The sequence below is a fragment of the Gouania willdenowi genome, chromosome 17, assembly GCF_900634775.1.
Source record: "Gouania willdenowi chromosome 17, fGouWil2.1, whole genome shotgun sequence".
Taxonomy (NCBI): Eukaryota; Metazoa; Chordata; class Actinopteri; order Blenniiformes; family Gobiesocidae; genus Gouania; species Gouania willdenowi.
This window is the reverse complement of record NC_041060.1, coordinates 13029004-13045894: the sequence shown is the minus strand read 5'-3', so window position 1 is coordinate 13045894 and position 16891 is coordinate 13029004. Positions and strand designations below refer to the sequence as shown.

The window sequence follows — 16891 nt, the reverse complement described above, 5'->3', positions numbered from 1 at the left end:
ATCATTTACACCCTCCGGCCTATTACACCACATACACATAAATCCACAGAGGCTGGAGGGGGAGCACCGCTCCCCTCCATCCCCCTTCTTTTAATTACAACCCCATACATTCACCAAACACACACATTCACACAGGGGATCGGGAAGTGCCTCTCCATTGGGGAATGGAGAGGCACCATAACAGGGTGGTGGGTTGGTACACATATTTGGGCCTCTCCGGTGGGGGCCTGGCCCCTCTGTTGGTGGCTGGGCCACTGCATAGAGTAAAAGCACATCAAGATGGTGCGGTCGGGCGTGGCGGTGGGTCTCGGGGGGGCTTTGCCGGGGTCTCTCCTTGCGGGGTCTTTCCGGGCAGTGTCGGCCGGGTGGGGCGCGGGGGTGCCTCTCCCCCTTGGGTGTGGCTTGGTGCTTGCTTTGTCTCCTGGTGGCCTCGGGGGCGGGCCCCGCGGTGTGCGGGCCCGGGGCGGCCTGCCTCGCCGGTTTGGGGGGTGGGTGTGCTGGGGGGGTGCTGGTGTCCTCACCGGGGTTGGGGCAGGGTTGTTTGGCGCCTCGGGATGATGCTGTTTACTGGGGGGGCGGCGTTAGCTGTTCCGATGGTTGAGGTTGCTTTCGGCCGCCTGGTGGGTATGTCCTGCCATCTGCGGACTGGTGGGTGGGTCCGGGGCATCTTTGGCTGGGGGCTGCTGTCCCGCGCTGGATGTGTGCCGTTGGGGTGCCTCCGTCCCCGCGGTGGGGGTCGCCGGTTGCTCGCGGGCCGGCGGGGGGCGCTGCCCCGTGGCTTGCGCTGTCCGGGGGGCGGCGGGCCCTGGGCTGCTGGCCTTGTGCCGTCTGGGGCTGTGCGGTCCTGCTGGGCTGTGGCCGGGACCTGGGCTGGGGTGGGGGGCGGGTCCCGGGGGGCTTGGCCCGGGGGCTTGCCCTTGGGGGGTCCTGGTCCCTGGGGGTGCTCCTGGGGCCCGGGGTGCTTGGCCGGCTGGCCGGGCCGGTCCTGGCGGGGGTCTTCTGGGGCGGGTGGCGCGTGCCGCGCCCTTGCATACTTTCTGGTGCGGCCCCTGCTTGGGCAGTGTCGGGGTTAGATTAGGGGGCCACATCCCGGCGGGGCGGTCTGGCTTGGCCTCTGGAGGGGGCCCTGGCTTTAAAGAACTGAAGCTCGTGGCGCGGGCGGCATCAGCATCTGGGGCGCCCGGGGGGCTAGGTTGGGGTGCCTGGGGACCGGCGGGGGGACTCCCAGCGGCCCCCTGGTGCCTTATGCGGCTTGGGGTGTGGTCGTTCGCCCTGGGCGGGCTGCTCCTGGTGCTGCATCCATTCCGGGTCCTCCTGGCCTGGGGTCGGGTCCTTGCTGGCTCTGGGCTCACCGGCGGGTGCCCGCCGGCTGCCCGTTCGGCGTGGTTCTGGTCGTCTGCTGGGCGTGGGCTTTGGCTCCTCCGCTGGGGTCTCGGGCGGGGGGCTCTCTGGGCCCTCCCCTCGGGGGGCTGGGCGCGGGGGTGTGGGTGGTGGTGGGGGGGTGGGGGGCTGGGGGGGTTGGGGGTTGGAGTCGGTGGCGTGGTGCGCTGGGTCCTTGGCTCCTTGGGGGCTTTTCGGGTGTGTATGGGGGGGGCAATGGCAGCCTCTCGGCTTGGGACCTTGGGGGCGTTCGGGGGGCTGCTTGGCCGTGGGGTGGTCGCCGGGGGCCCCTAGATCTCTCGCTCTTTCTGCTGGCCCGACTGCTTCTTCGGGCCCGGGGGCGGCTCATGGGTTTTGCAGTAGCGGCTCTTGGAATCACATTTGTCATGGACGCACTGGCCTCGGGCTGTGGGATAACACTCATACTGGGCTCAACCATAGACACGTTGTTCCCAAATACCTGTTTTATGTAACTTCCACTCACTTCCTCCTCTGCTCACAGCCACCACCATTATTCCTAAGCCGCACACTGGTCACCAGACTGGCTTGATAACACAACAATAAGCACAATATACACAACCACAATTTCACATCACATCACTTGAAACTTATTGATTATTCCCCACCCATTCGTTTTCCTATCTTGTATCCCTCCTCCCTGTTAACTCCCCCCCCCCACCCCCCTCAGCCTGGTGTAACACTGCCCTCTCTCTTTTACATCCTCCCTTTAATAAAGTATTTACCCTTCCCTAGGGAGGGCTGGTGATGGTCACAATTATGCAATGAAATAAATTCATTTATTTAATTGCAATAATAAAATATGCATTGCTGTTAAAAGATTGCACTTCTTGTAGTGTTAACCTTCAACAGCATGTGCAAACAAGGTTAAAAAAAAAAAAAAAAAAAAAAGATGCAGATGCCAAAACTCTTCATAAATGATATGTTTGTACAGCAAGTAATGCCTTCAAATTTGAGACATTTTCACACAGCCAAAGCCAATCGCCCGCATTTCACACTCAAAGCTGCACCTATCTTTTACCTGTGGCCAGGCTTGGACTATTTTCCTACTAGCAGTGAAGCTCTTTCATCATTGGAGGAAAGGTTCGACACTCTTTTTTTCCTTGAACTGTTTTCATACAATATTTACATGTCCAGTGTCCCACAAGGCTTTTTATTACTAAAAGCAACAAGATCTCCCTAACCCCCAATAAACATCAACTCCAAAATTCCCTCACAACCACAGAAATTAAAAAAAAAACTCTCTCAAGAAAACACGTGGGTGCCTTCCCCACTCAGCTTTCTCCTATTTTGTTCTGAAGTGTGGGCGACACTATCGGCCCATCAATATTATTGGCTGATATTAGCCGGTGATATTGATATTGGCTTTTTCACCGATTTCTACCAATATTGTAAAAGTGATATGTTTGAGACAACATATAGAAAAGATATTCTTATTTTTCATAGATTATGTTTATTTGTGGAAAACATGGAGTTGGGCATCACGTCAAAAGTAGGTTTGACCTGTTGTTTCCATAGACAAATATATCATGTGACTTAAAAATTGGATGGTAAGTCATTTTTCTCATGTATGCGACAAGTCAAAATACATATGATTAATGATGCTGTGTTCGAAATCGCATACTAACGTACTACTCATAATAAGTCTGACGTCAAAATGAGTGTAGTGCATTCACATTAGATAATATGAAAAAATGGAGTACTCTAGAAATACCCAGATGTATACTACATGGGGACATTTTTAAAGTATGCAGGGTGGGTACACTATAGTCATTCTTAACCACCCCATGATGCATTGCGAGCAAAAAGTAAAATCGTCCTGGGACCGGCTTCAAGCTGAAAATCAAACATCCTCTATTCAAAACAAAGCAACTCTTCTTATCTTTCATCAGTTTTTAACGCTTTTGTAAATAGGGCTCTTATTTTGAAATTTACCAAAAGTTTGGTCAGTAGCATAATGACGTGTCTCCAAAAATCTCCAAAATGTCAGCATAAAATGTGTTTCCGCGAGTTTTATGGATCAAATAACCAGATGTTGATATTTTACTTGGTCACTTTTTCACTGAAAATGTTTTCACAACTTTCAAAGGTTGCGAATCAAAGGAGATATTTAGCCTCAGTGTGCTTCAGGTTTTTGTCGTTGTAGGTTTGAAATGCATCTTGGAAAACTTGGAAGTATACTTCAGTGGGAACGGTCACCATCCTAATCCTCTTAATCTTACTTTTAGAATATAGTAGACAGTATATATTCATTGAGTGTGTTGTATGTAGTGTGTAGTATGTTGGTATGCGATTTTGAGCAAAATTACATAGTGATTGCACTAGCCTAGCTTAAATCAAAATTCTACTAATGCACTATTATTTTTGAAACGTGTAAAGTACTGAAATACAGGTTAGAGGGCAGAAGAAAAGATTTTATCGTTATTTTTACAGTTAGTGTAGGTCATTCACTACACTGCTCAGTCTCTTTGAAAGAATCATGGTATATTGTTTGGAAGTGCTCTCACCTCCCAGTGGAACACATTGCATTGCCTTTGGGCATTGCAGAAAATTTGTCACCGCACTATTGTTTTGCTGCCATGCTGAGCTTAAACTGAGGTTGAGCACAACTTGATTTTTGATTTCTAACAAGCTGCCAGCTCACACAGGAAACAACTCTGGGAATTGTCATTAATCATGACATGTAACTTTAAAGGCTAAAGTTGTCAAAAGTAAGAACTAGCACCACAGTATTGGGCATTTAGTTTGTATTTGTCTAAGTCACAAGTGTCAAACTCAAGGACTGGGTGTCAAATCAGGTTAAGTTACCAAATAATTAAGTTGTAGATTTCTCAGCCCTTCAAAATACACTAATTCAATGAAAGTTCACAATATTTAGAGGATCTCAATTTCCTATGATTTTATCACTCAATTTTCCTGAAATAATTTCTCAGAATTTCTCAAAATGAAAGAAAAATTAGTCGCAAAATCAATGAAATTTAAAAGAGAAAATCCTGCAGGGACTGATATCTGTCACCTATTGTTGGTGCTTTACATACTTTATGTATCATTTATACGTAGAAGTGCAAACTTGGGCAAATTATTGTTGAAATTGCTTGTTTTCCTACCTAACATCTGCGGCCCATTTAAGATCAATGTACTTGATATATGACCTCAGAACTAAAATAAGTCTTAGTAGTCTGATATACAATAAGAGCGGTAAGGAAAGGATGCTGATTTACATCTAGTAAAGCAGAAATGGAGGCTGATGATGTGAACAGTGTGTTCTGAGGAATCTTTTCTATCTTCTTTGCTGATGACGGGAAAGAAAGGACTGAACAATTTTGATGAGCACAAAGCTGACTTGAATATTACACCTTTATTTACTTCCACCATCTTTTAAACTGGAAATGAAGAACGGAACTCCTGCAGAGTGGAGAATCGATAAAGTTGGAGACAACCACAGTATGGTCTACATGAACGCATTGGATTTGACACCTGTCAGTTTGCCATGAGATGCTGTGCTGTGCTGTGCTACATCATGGATTGCTCCTTGCAATCTACACTCTGACGTCTCTTCCCTCCTGCCTTTCCACAACCCATCATCCCAGACATATTCTCCTCTCCTGCATCATGTCATGACAGGCTGTGTGTCAAACATTTAAAGCATGGATCTTGAACAGCGCATGTGTCCAGATAAACTAGGGGGATGCAGTGAACCCATGCAGGCTATCAGGCCTGTGGACAATAAATGTATATGATCCATGTATCACATGTCATATATTCCATCCTAAAAGCCTTGGGCGTATAAAGTTTGAGAGCCACAGTGGCTACTCTCCCAAGGTCAGTGTGAGTGGACAGGGCAGTAGAGAGATGGAGGAGGAGGAGAACGAGATGGTAAAACAAAATGCCAATGGGATGGAGGTTCGAAACACAGCTTTACCAGAGAAAAAAACACAATGAAACAAAAACATTTGTAACCTACTGAAACTCTTTGACCAGAGCCGTTTGGGTATAAGCTCAGTGCTACTCATCACACTTTTTATCCTTCACTCCTCTCTGACTCTGCACAATGTCTAGTGTTGGACAAGTTATTAGGAAATAGTAATTAGTTAGGGATTAGTTAGTGATTAGTGATTACTCCTCTGAGTAAATAATCCAGTTATTCTACTGATTACTTATTTTCAAACGTAGCTAGGTACTTTAATTACTTTACTTATTTAAAAATGTGATGCACAAAATATCAATAAGTAGACCTTTCAGCCTAATTCTATGCTTTTGGTATGTTCTACATAAAAAAAAATGTAATCAAATTAAAGTCTCTTTTTAAATCTTGTTTTATTCATTTTCCAACACTATGCACATTGCATTAAGCAAAAAAGAAATTAAATGCAACAGTTTCTGACTTGAAGAAAATTGTTCCACCACATTTTAAGACAATAAAACAACTATTTCTTCTTTTAACTTGTATTTCTGACTTTCTCTGGCAGCTTGATGCCATATTTGGTCAGTACGGTGGAAATTGGCAAGACGTCCTCGACAATATAGCCAGCGATGAGCTTCGACTGTTCAGCAGCACTAACTCGCGTTGCTCTTCAATCTATTTTCACCTGTTCAGCAGGAGATGGGTCCTCGGTGGAAGTGAATGCTGTAGCAGCAGTGGGATCTGGGGCTTTCTCAATGACTTTTATATTCCTGTGCCGGCTTACTGGGTGCTTACTCAGATCTGAGGTAGAATTCTTTGATGTAGATAAAAGTTTTAATGCCACACAAAGTGCATAGCAGAGGCTTATGTTTTTGTCGTCTTTTATGAAGTCAAACTAAAAGTAAAGTCAGTACTTCCAAGAATTAAAAGCTGCTTGGACATGCTCTCTCACTCCCATTTTTGTGTGTTGTTCATCAATGATGTCGCGCCGCTTACGTCATTGGCTTGAGACTATGGTGGCCGACTGGACCGCAAATCTAGATGGTTTAATTTAGGAACGCACTAATGCAGCCTGTTTGCGGAAAAATAACTATAATGTTATTTTTTCTTCAATTATAATCCTTTACTCGTTAATTGAGAAAACGCGTTACTTCTAACCTGATACTGCCCATCACTGGTAATGTCATATACTAATGTTTCTTTGTGTTCTCCTCATCTAAACCTGCTTAGACCACTTGTCTACAAAGATTGACTGTGTGCACTGGACTTGTGAATTATTTGTATTCAGGTGTTAATACAGAATGCCTTTTTTTTTTTTTTTTTTTTTTTTTTTTACCTTGGACTGTAATCCTCTCAGGGCCGCCATCAAGTCAACACATACAAAAGACTGAAGCTTTTACATGATTTTCTGCTCAAGGGGATAAACAACTGTGATTCAGCCATAATGTTAAAAGGAAATACAATAAAAAAAGCCTTTATATGAATCAAAAATGAAATATAAAAACAGCAGAAGAAAAAGAATGAAAGCAGCAATAATAAACAAACTAAGTGAAACTTTATTGACGATCACGCTTTCCACCAAAAAAAAAAAAAAAGTTACCTTTAAATCAAGTAACAAATGTATTCATTTCCCTGCAGTGCGGTAAAAGAAGTGCAAGGTTATTATGAAAACGATGGAGGTCACAAAAATAGTTGACTTTACTATTAAACCTGTCATTTTTGACAGGTTTGATGTCTTTAATTTGATGATTGTCTCTTCTCAAATACTGTTGTTGTTTTTTGATATGTAAATGTAAGTGCTATACAGTATGTTATTATTATGTAGTTGCATTTTTCATCGTATATTTTACACAAATTCCCTGTAATTTGTGTAATTAGTATTCTTTTAGGGTGACAATTGAACATTCTGTCCAAGGACTGTAGTATTGATATTAATGTACACTGTCCCTGCTAAATAAAACTATAAACAAAAAAATGTATGTTTTCCCACTGCAGAGGAATCCGATTTGAACTAATTCAGGATAATAATACAGATAAATTTAATAGCTCAATTCAGATTTAGTATTTTAGACATTCAATGGTGTTTAAATGTGGTGCAATTTGGTAACACAACCTTATCGAGGTGATAGAAAGTCTGTAAACCTGATGAGGCTCAAAAGAAGAAAATCTTTTCTCGAGCATATGTTATGACACGAACAGCAAGTCTGAGGTGTAAGTCAAAATCAGTGGGACTTCTTGTTAGACACAAAGCTGAGAACGTCTCAGTTGTCTCTTCTGGGATGATTTGATGACAGCCACAGAGCTTCTGAATCTGGAATTGTCACCAAACATTGTTTCCGAGTTGAACCCCGAAGTGTAATTGCAGGTATGGAAAAGCTCTGCGGGGTTTATGAACACAATTAACAAGGCTGATGTACACACAGATTTAATGACACAGTGGACTGGCCCATGTGTGTTTTTTTTCATTGCTTTGTTTTTCTTTATGATAACAGTGAGAAATGTGAACAACCAAAGGGCTCAGATGGGACTTGGCTTGTATACATGAGGACATGCGGTAATCAGCCACCGCACTGAAAATAGAAAATAGTTGGACCAACTCAATTTAACTGTATAGGGTTATAATCAGGTATTTTTATGTTAGCATAACAAAACAGACATGATTGAAAGACTTCATAATTTAATTGTTCTCAAATCAATGCTGCAATGTGCATTAGTTTAACCTAAAATGAAGGCAAGTCAACTTAATGTTTTCAGTTTTTCAAACTTAATAATTTCTAACATCCAAAAGTAAAATAGTGCTCTGCTTCTAACCTGATACCGTGGTTCAATAAAAATCACTTTTTGTGGTAAGCTTAAAATAAAATTTTAGTTTGCTTTATAACTAAAACTTTAAGTTGGAAGAAAAGAGGTTTGAGTTGCTTTAACAACTGATGAAAACTTAGAGTGTTGGTACAAAGTATCTGAGTGTACAACAGACAGCAGCATGACTATAGTCTTAATGCACTATGCAATAATCAGAAATTGGGGAAAAGAGGTACCAGAGATATTTTTAAATGATAAAAACCAAAATATCAAATACTGTGAATAGGATAACACCTTTAAAGCATTCTACTGTCATCTTCTCTCTGATTTATACTCGTATAACGTCAGTGGCGTCCTTTCCTCATTTGTACTTTATGTTCCAAGACATCTTCTTGAGTAAAGCCACAGTTGACCCCAAAACTAACTGAATACCAACTGCCCAGTCTCACTGCCATGATTAAACTGGAGTTGTATTCAGAAAAAAAGCCCAGGTGTCTTAATTCAACACAATTAGGTTGGTGTAAAGGAAGGATGTTGTCAGAGTAAATGCCGCTGTGCCGTTTTAACGGGTAATTACCTTTCTGTGGTGTGACAGGGCGGCTGTTTGGCAGAGAAGAGGTTAGAAAAAAAAAAAAAAAACCCTTACGGGAAAGAATAAGTTACTCTCTCAGATTTTGTATCATCAAAAGTCAAAAGATGTAGAGGGCACACCATGCATATTCAAGATTTCATAGATTTTCCTACTGAATGCCAACATTTAACCACATCAGTTTGCTTTTAATTACTATCTAATGGCTGACATTTCAAACCTGTGTTCTCCTTTTGGTCAATTTCAACGTGACTTAAGACGAGATTAAAATCTTCTTTACTTGCTGCTCAACATGAACGCCGTCTTTAGGAGTCATTGATGTGTACTCAAACTTTTTTAAATACTCTATTACCAACTAGAAATAAATGATCCAACGGTGGATATTTTGCTATTAGACAAATAAAAAAAAAATAGAAAAACTGCTGAGCAGTAAGTTTGGCCCAAAATTCTACTTTGACTTCACAGAAAGGTTAAAATATCCAAAATTATGGCTGTTTTTCACAAGGCACAACAGTCACTGAATCAAAAAGCCTTGTATGTATATATTTTTCTTTTACAGAAACAAGCACTGAGAATTATTAGTGAAAGTTGATACAGGGGAGAAAGTACAAACCAAAAATCTTTACAGTAAAAAAACAAACAAACAAACAAGCAAACAACAAAAAAAAAAAAAAAACATTAAGAGGAAGTAATTATAACTTGCGAGTGGTAGATACTCGATAAAACCCAAAATGAGAACAGTGACAAAATAAAAGTGCATTTCATGAGGTCAGGCTATGGAACAATCTAAAATGATGACATCAAAATGTCAATATCACTTTAATATGTTCAAAAAGCATGTGCAATGTATTATGTTGAAGAAATATGAGACAGTTGGCAGTTCGCCTTTGTTTAATGTAATCCATTTTTTTTTATGGAGGGGGCAGTTTAACTTCTTTCGGCTCCTTTTCATTCATCTTTTCTTTTTTGCAATGTGGAGGAGAAAAGAATTGGTTTTGATGTCTTGAAAGAAAGAAAGAAAGAAAGAAAGAAAGAAAGAAAGAAAGAACAAAAACAATACTTTAAAAAGAAGGTGAACACACAAAGGCTGCAGCTTTGTTCAGTCTTAAAGGGGACATACAGTATTATGAAAAATCCACTTGTGCTGTCTTTTTGAACACAAATAAGGTAACCTGAGTGTCCACACGGCACACAAAATATGAAATAAATCCATCCAGTCGTTTGTTTGTGGTCTGAGTAAGTTTAATTACATCACTAAGAAAATTGCTCCGTTTCAAATGTTCTACGTTTGTGATGTCACAAGTGAAATCGGGAAAGAAAATCCCCTCCCCTCCGCTGGTATCTCCACCCATGGACTCCACCCCCAACCTGATGAAAATGTACCTCAAATACTATGTTTTTGCGGTTCTTAGAACAAATTAAAATGGCATATGTCCCCTTTAAGTGCAACTATAGGGCACTGAGGACATTTTTAGCATTTCTTGAAGGCTCATGAATTCAGACAAAGACAAATATCGAAGAAATATGAAGAAAGGATAAGAAAAAGTTAGGTACTTGTATTTGTATTTCACAAATGTCACATCAATCTTTTACCAACACTAAATAGTTATATTGTGACATATAGACAATATTGGTTTAAAAATGTGTACTTGGATATGACAGGATATGGGGAATAGCATATTACTATGAACATTTCACTGATATTTAGCTTTCAAAAGTTATATTGGCAAGACTGCATAATACAATAAGGTGCACAAGAACACTTCTCCGGTAACTTACTTTTTTCTCTGTGTTAGAGCGCAAATTATTATATATGTCTCCTTTAAAAAATAAAAATAAAAAAAAAACACTCATTAGTTTTGTTTGTACAGAGACAGCAGGAACAGAGAAAATAAATAAAGTAACACAAAGGAGGCAAACAAATTCTCAGTCTGTTGAGTAAGCATTGTCTTTGTTTTTGAATAATGTCCATTTCCTCCATTTTTGTGCAAAGTTATTTTCTCCTTTGCATAGATCTCCTCCATAATGACCATCCAGTGCCTTGGTTTTGGAACATCACATTTTAACCAGTTCCTAGTAATGGCCTTCTTATAAGCAACAATCCTTATTTTGACGTACCTGTCTTCTTTCATAATAACTCCTTCTGGGATCAATCCCAGATACAGAACCCGTGGGTCCCTGGGAACCTTATATTTCAGGATGTCCTCCAAAAGTCCAGTATTGTCTTCCCAGAAGTGTTATAGTTTGACCAGAATATATGACTGTGATTAGCATTATAGTTTCCACATTGTCTCCAACATTTTTGTTGTTGTCCTGTCTGTTTGCTTTTAATTTGCGGCGTGACAAAGAAGCGTGTCAGATTTTTCCGCCTGAACTCTCTCTAGCGTTTAGAGTGTCTTACAAAACAAAAGCCAATCACACTCTGAAATTTTGGTCTGCAGTTTGTCTTCCCATTTAGATTTTACATACAGTGAGATATTACCATTACATTTCTGTAGACATGCATACAGTTTAGAGGCAGCTTTGGAAGGCATCTCCTCATAGGCATCCATCATCATTTTAACCAGCACGTTGCTTTCTGATGATATACTTGTTTTTACTTGTGCATCAAAAAAAGTGCCTTAACAAAACAAGTCTTTTTTTTGTTATCTAAATTAGTTTTTAACCTTTTCAAAAGACTCAAACATGTTTCATTTTGTTAGTGTGCACATGGCTGTAATACCTCTATCTATCCATGTTGTAAAGGTTTTGTCAGATTGTCCTGGTGAGTTGTCTGCCACAGCAATAACAGTCACCTTCAAATCTATATTTTCTAATGATATCCGTCCAGGTTTTTAGTGTTTCAGAAACAGTAAAGTTGTGGTCTTCCTTGTGTATGTAGGTTGATTTCTCCTTTTTGCAGTAGAATTTACTCTTATTACTTTTTGTAGGCAGTAGGAAACGTTACTTTTGCTTCTTTGAAAGTGTTTGTGTTGCACTGGCAAGTGCCAACACTGCCAATTGATCTTATGATATGTACAGCCTAACATTGTAATGTGACTGAACACAATCACCCGAATCCCTTGCTGTTTGTTTAGCTGCTGGCACTTCAGCACCATGGACAGCTCCGATCACCGTGCGCAGAGAAGGCACAGGAATGGCTTTTACCGCTTAGTTTTTCCTGTTCATCATGTTTCTGAGTCGACCACGATCCTATTTTTCGCGCTGCTGGAGCTCTGGCGTTCACCTCCCAACCCAACGACGGAGTGTCCCCTCCCTCCTCCTCCTCCTCCTCCTCCTCCTCCTCCTCCAGCCCCCAGCGTCAGCCGGTGTATGGCGGGCAGCGCAGCGGTGGTTTAAATACGGACCGAGTGGGAAGGTGTCAGTTTGAGACACTGGCGCGTCTCTGAAAAGAGTGCAGTGCATGTTGCTGAAAACTTTCTGTATCCTCTGAATCACTTCCCAAAGTTTTGACACAAGCAGATTGTTCACCAACCAACCAGCCTCAGCTTTTGGGCTTTTTTTTTTTTTTTTTTTTTTTTTAAGCAACAAGTGTTGTTGGCTCTGAGCGGGAGTGTGTCTCTGCTATTGAGAAGAAAAGAAAACAAAAGAAAAAACATAATGTCGGCGACACATTAGCCTCTGTGGCCGGTCCTGTCCTGTTGTTTCCACTGCAGTGACCATGATCGTGTCCAACGTGAGCCTGGGCGGCTGCGCGGGACTCAGCAGCAGCAGCAGCAGCAGCAGCAGCAGCGACGGGGCTGTGTGCTGCACCGGAGCCGGGGATGGGCACCAGGGGGGCGGATCATACCGGACCACACTCACCCCGACGGGGAACCTGGTGGTGGCCGTGTGCCTGGGCTTCATCGGCACTTTTGGACTGTTGAACAATCTGCTGGTGATCGTGCTCTTCTGCCGCTACAAGATGCTGCGCTCGCCCATCAACCTGCTCCTCATGAACATTTCCATCAGCGACCTGCTGGTGTGCGTACTGGGGACTCCGTTCAGCTTCGCAGCCAGTACGCAGGGACGGTGGCTCATCGGGGAAGGGGGATGCGTGTGGTACGGGTTCGCCAACTCCCTGTTCGGTAAGTAGATATGATAAAATATTGTGTTTTAAAACTACCTCAATTGGCTATAAATAGCTTGAGATGTACGTATAACTATGTGGTTCACATATCCTGTGCTGGATATAAATGACGATGGGCTTGATCTGTGCGCGATAAACGTGTATTTAATACATTTGAGCGATTATAACGATGCTAGACTGTCTAAAATGTGCAGGGTTTGTATGACTATAGGCGTCTTTACTTTATGGTCAGTTCAAACTTAGTATATACACAAAAAAGCCAGGACATCAGAAGTGGAAAAATGTGACACCAAATAGTACTGAATGAATGCCATGAAACAATAAGATATCTAATGATTGATTTATACCGTATATATATATATATACATATATATATATATACATATATATATATATATATATATATATATATATATATATATATATATATATATATATATATATATATATATAGTATTCCTTCCATGTTGCCTCTTTTTTTTTTTTAATTTTTGGGTGTGATCATCCTGCACACCTAATGTCTTACTTATCCACAGAGAATTATCCTGTTTGCAGACAGTGGAAAAAATCCAGTAAGAGGATCATTGTGTGAATGTGTGAAGTGTTAAAGCACAGACATCAGTGATGCTTGATGGCTCAAACTGGCTCATGTTGCAGCATCACTGGTCATTATCTACAGCATTGGGTGCATGCACTCAGCTTTACATCTCCATGTGCATGCATGCATTATTCTTTCATTTATTTTTATTGGTTAATAAGATATATTTTTTGCCATGGGCGCTTGGTCAATGTCCTCAAATGATGAATCATGATGAACCACAGCTGGTGATTTGGCCGTTGTGCATGCGCGCAACTCGTTAATAAATGGCCGCTAAATGCTTGTTACATCCAGTCTGAGTGAGTGAGCCCCAGGCAAAGGAAGGAAAGAAGAAAGAAGCCTCATTGAGCTGCCTGTGCAGAGCTGTGCTTATAGTGCTTTGGGTTGCAGCAGCATTGGCTACAGGATAAACGCACCCAGGAGGGACTATAATGAGAGAGGGGACGTTGGTCAGGATTGTTGCTGATATCGACGCAAATAGGACACAATGATATGTCTAAGAATAGGGCACGCATTTATCTACTCACCTGGAACTAGGCCAAAAAAAAAAAAAAGGACTTTTTAAAGGATTGCATGGTTACTTATAAATCACCAGTAAGGTAATTGGTTTTGCAATTACTGGAAAAAATACCCTTGATCCCTTAAATCTAATGTCGGCAACTGGCGGCTTGGGGGCCGCATTGGGCCTTCAGTCTAATCCTTTGCAGCCCCCAAAGCAAATCCCCCAAAAATGTAACTCAAGAAGTTTGAAGGAACATGAAGTCCATCATAAGTACACAAAAACAAAAAAACACGTAAAACATAAAATGAGAACAAAGACAGACATCACTTCAACAAACAAAATGACATCAGAATAGCTACAAAGACACACAAACTGTTTAAAAAAGTTACACAAAATGACAGGAAAATACAGAAAACAACAACAAAAAATACAGAAAGTGACTCCAAAAATACACAAATCAACAACAAAAAGGGTAAAATGACAGAGAAATACACAATATTACAACAAGAACACAAAAAAATAACAAAAACACACATAATGACAAAAAAAAACCCCACAAAATGACAAAAAACCGACAAAACATCAAAACGTATTAATGCTTTGATTGGTCATTATTCTAAATGCTGACATGAATATTGATCATGTGGCCCTCAAATCAAATACAATCACACTTGTGTGGCCCCCGCTGTGATAGTGTAGTCCATCCCTGCCTTAAATGTAAGAAGTTGGTCATTATTCTAAATGCTGACATGAATATTGATCATGTGGCCCTCGAATCAAATACAATCACACTTATGTGGCCCCCGCTGTGATAGTGTAGTCCTTCCCTGCCTTAAATGTAAGAAGTTTAAGGCAGGGATGACTCCAAAAATACACAAATCAACAACAAAAAGGGTAAAATGACAGAGAAATACACAATATTACAACAAGAACACAAAAAAATAACAAAAACACACATAATGACAAAAAAAACCCCCCACAAAATGACAAAAAACCGACAAAACATCAAAACATATTAATGCTTTGATTGGTCATTATTCTAAATGCTGACATGAATATTGATCATGTGACCCTCGAATCAAATACAATCACACTTGTGTGGCCCCCGCTGTGATAGTGTAGTCCATCCCTGCTTTAAATGTAAGAAGTTTCACATTTATTGAGTTCCTCTTTTTTCTTCTTTGACCTGATGTCACCTGATGTTTGACCAAACACTACAAGTTAATGCTCACGTTTACAAACCCCCCAATGGTGCAAACAAACAAACAAACAAACAAACAAACAAACAAACAAACAAACAAACAAACAAACAAACAGCTAACATATGATCATGTGAGCGATGACGGCACAAGTGAGAGGTCGTCTTCTAATCCAGAGGTTGGAGGTTCCATCTCATACTACACCTGTCTATGTTTTTCGACGTGTCCTTGGGCAAGACACTGAACCCTAAATTGCTCCCAATGGTTGATTAGTGCCTTGCATGGCAGCTCTGTCCCATTGGTGTGTGATTGTGAATGTGAATGGATGAAGGAGCTGATATTGTAAAAGCGCAAATTAAGTCCAAGTTTGACAAGTTCAACATTTGAACTTAACTAGTAGGTTTCTCCATTATTATCTATTATCCCTAAACCAGAGCTAACCCCAACTGGAATGGAGCTAAGTTTAATTGAAATTCAGAATTATTTAATAAACCTTGTGGGAAATTACTTTTGTTACTGTGGCGCCGAAAGGACTAAACATCAATAATTAGGATTAAATAAACATGCATATATAATGGAAATATACAGTAATTATAATAAGTATAGTCAGCTGTTTGCAAACTACACCGTTCAGTTTAACCACAATCCAGATCCCAGATTGGTTGAAAACAAAGCAGTCATGCAACACATTGATAATATTGTACTTTTTTCTTGGGCTCTTTCAACTCCTGATTGTTGTTTTTTTGTTATTGTAAATAGTGTATGTGCTATCATGTTTTCTGTCATCAGTCAGGTTTAATGTTTGCCTCATTGTGTCGTGTTGCTTAACTGGATGTTAAGTTGTTTAACATTTTATTTAGCATGTTATTATTGTATCACATGAAATTGAGCTATTATGCTAACTCCGGCATATTTATGTTGACGCAGTTTGCTGACAATGATTCATATGTATTGTCCTAATTTAAATAAGTAAATGAATAAATGAAATAAAATGAGATATTTGGTTTTAAATTGGTCATTTGCCCAGTTTTCAACAGTTCTAAGTCATATTTCAAAGGAATGCGTTAAAGGTAATTATTTATTATCAGGTTCTCCAGGAATGTTATGGTAAATAAGTTGTATTTGTGTGGGAGCAGATATTGAACACTTCCAAAGTGCTCCTTTATTTTTCCTCAGTTGGTTCTTTAAAGTCTCTTTATGCAACGTACATTACACATTTCCAACAAGTATTCAGATCTAATGTTTCATGAAGATTTGTAACTACAATGAAAAAGGGAGAGTGGATGTAGGGGAGACTAAAGAAAGCACATTTGGCCTTTAAAGCTTATCAGACTCAGCCCTGATCTGCTCTGCAGGACTGCAAAAGGACACAGCACCCTGGACACACAGTCAGCACCCTTAGCTTTGCTCTAATGAAGACTGTATAAAAGGTTTATAAATCATTTACAGAGGCTTCCCTCTCACCTCCCTCTAAAAGGTGTGTTCTCCTGATGCGTGTATGGTCTCCTTTTTTAAGGGGGGCAGCTTAAACTAATTTACCCGTCAAGCCTGAACACCAAGCCTTGTGATGCTTGTTCTAACAGAACACTGGGCTTTTTTTTTGGCACATCTGAGAGGAAATTGAGACACTGGAGGGGAATTTTTTTTCAGTGCTATATTTGTTGTCATTTTGAAGCTTGTTTGTAATGAAGTTGCTTTTTTTCCTTTTTGTAGTGTCATTTCTTAAAGCTGATCTGTGCTGCTGTTTTGAAGTTAAAAGAAAAAAATCAAACAAAAAACTATTACAGATATTGTTCCCAACATTGAAGAAAAGCCAATATGTTTCTTCTT

The 16891-nt window shown here is 40.8% G+C and overlaps 1 protein-coding gene across 1 annotated transcript in view; it reads left to right on the top strand.

Moving 5' to 3' along the window:
- The first annotated feature begins 12269 nt into the window (after positions 1–12269).
- LOC114479365 (vertebrate ancient opsin-like) overlaps positions 12270–16891 on the top strand; it is a 72949-nt gene continuing 68327 nt past the window's right edge. Inside the window, exon 1 of the mRNA XM_028473033.1 lies at positions 12270–12760. Within this exon, the coding sequence (XP_028328834.1) occupies positions 12355–12760 (406 nt within the window). The 5' untranslated portion in view covers positions 12270–12354. The remainder of the gene's footprint in view (positions 12761–16891) is intronic.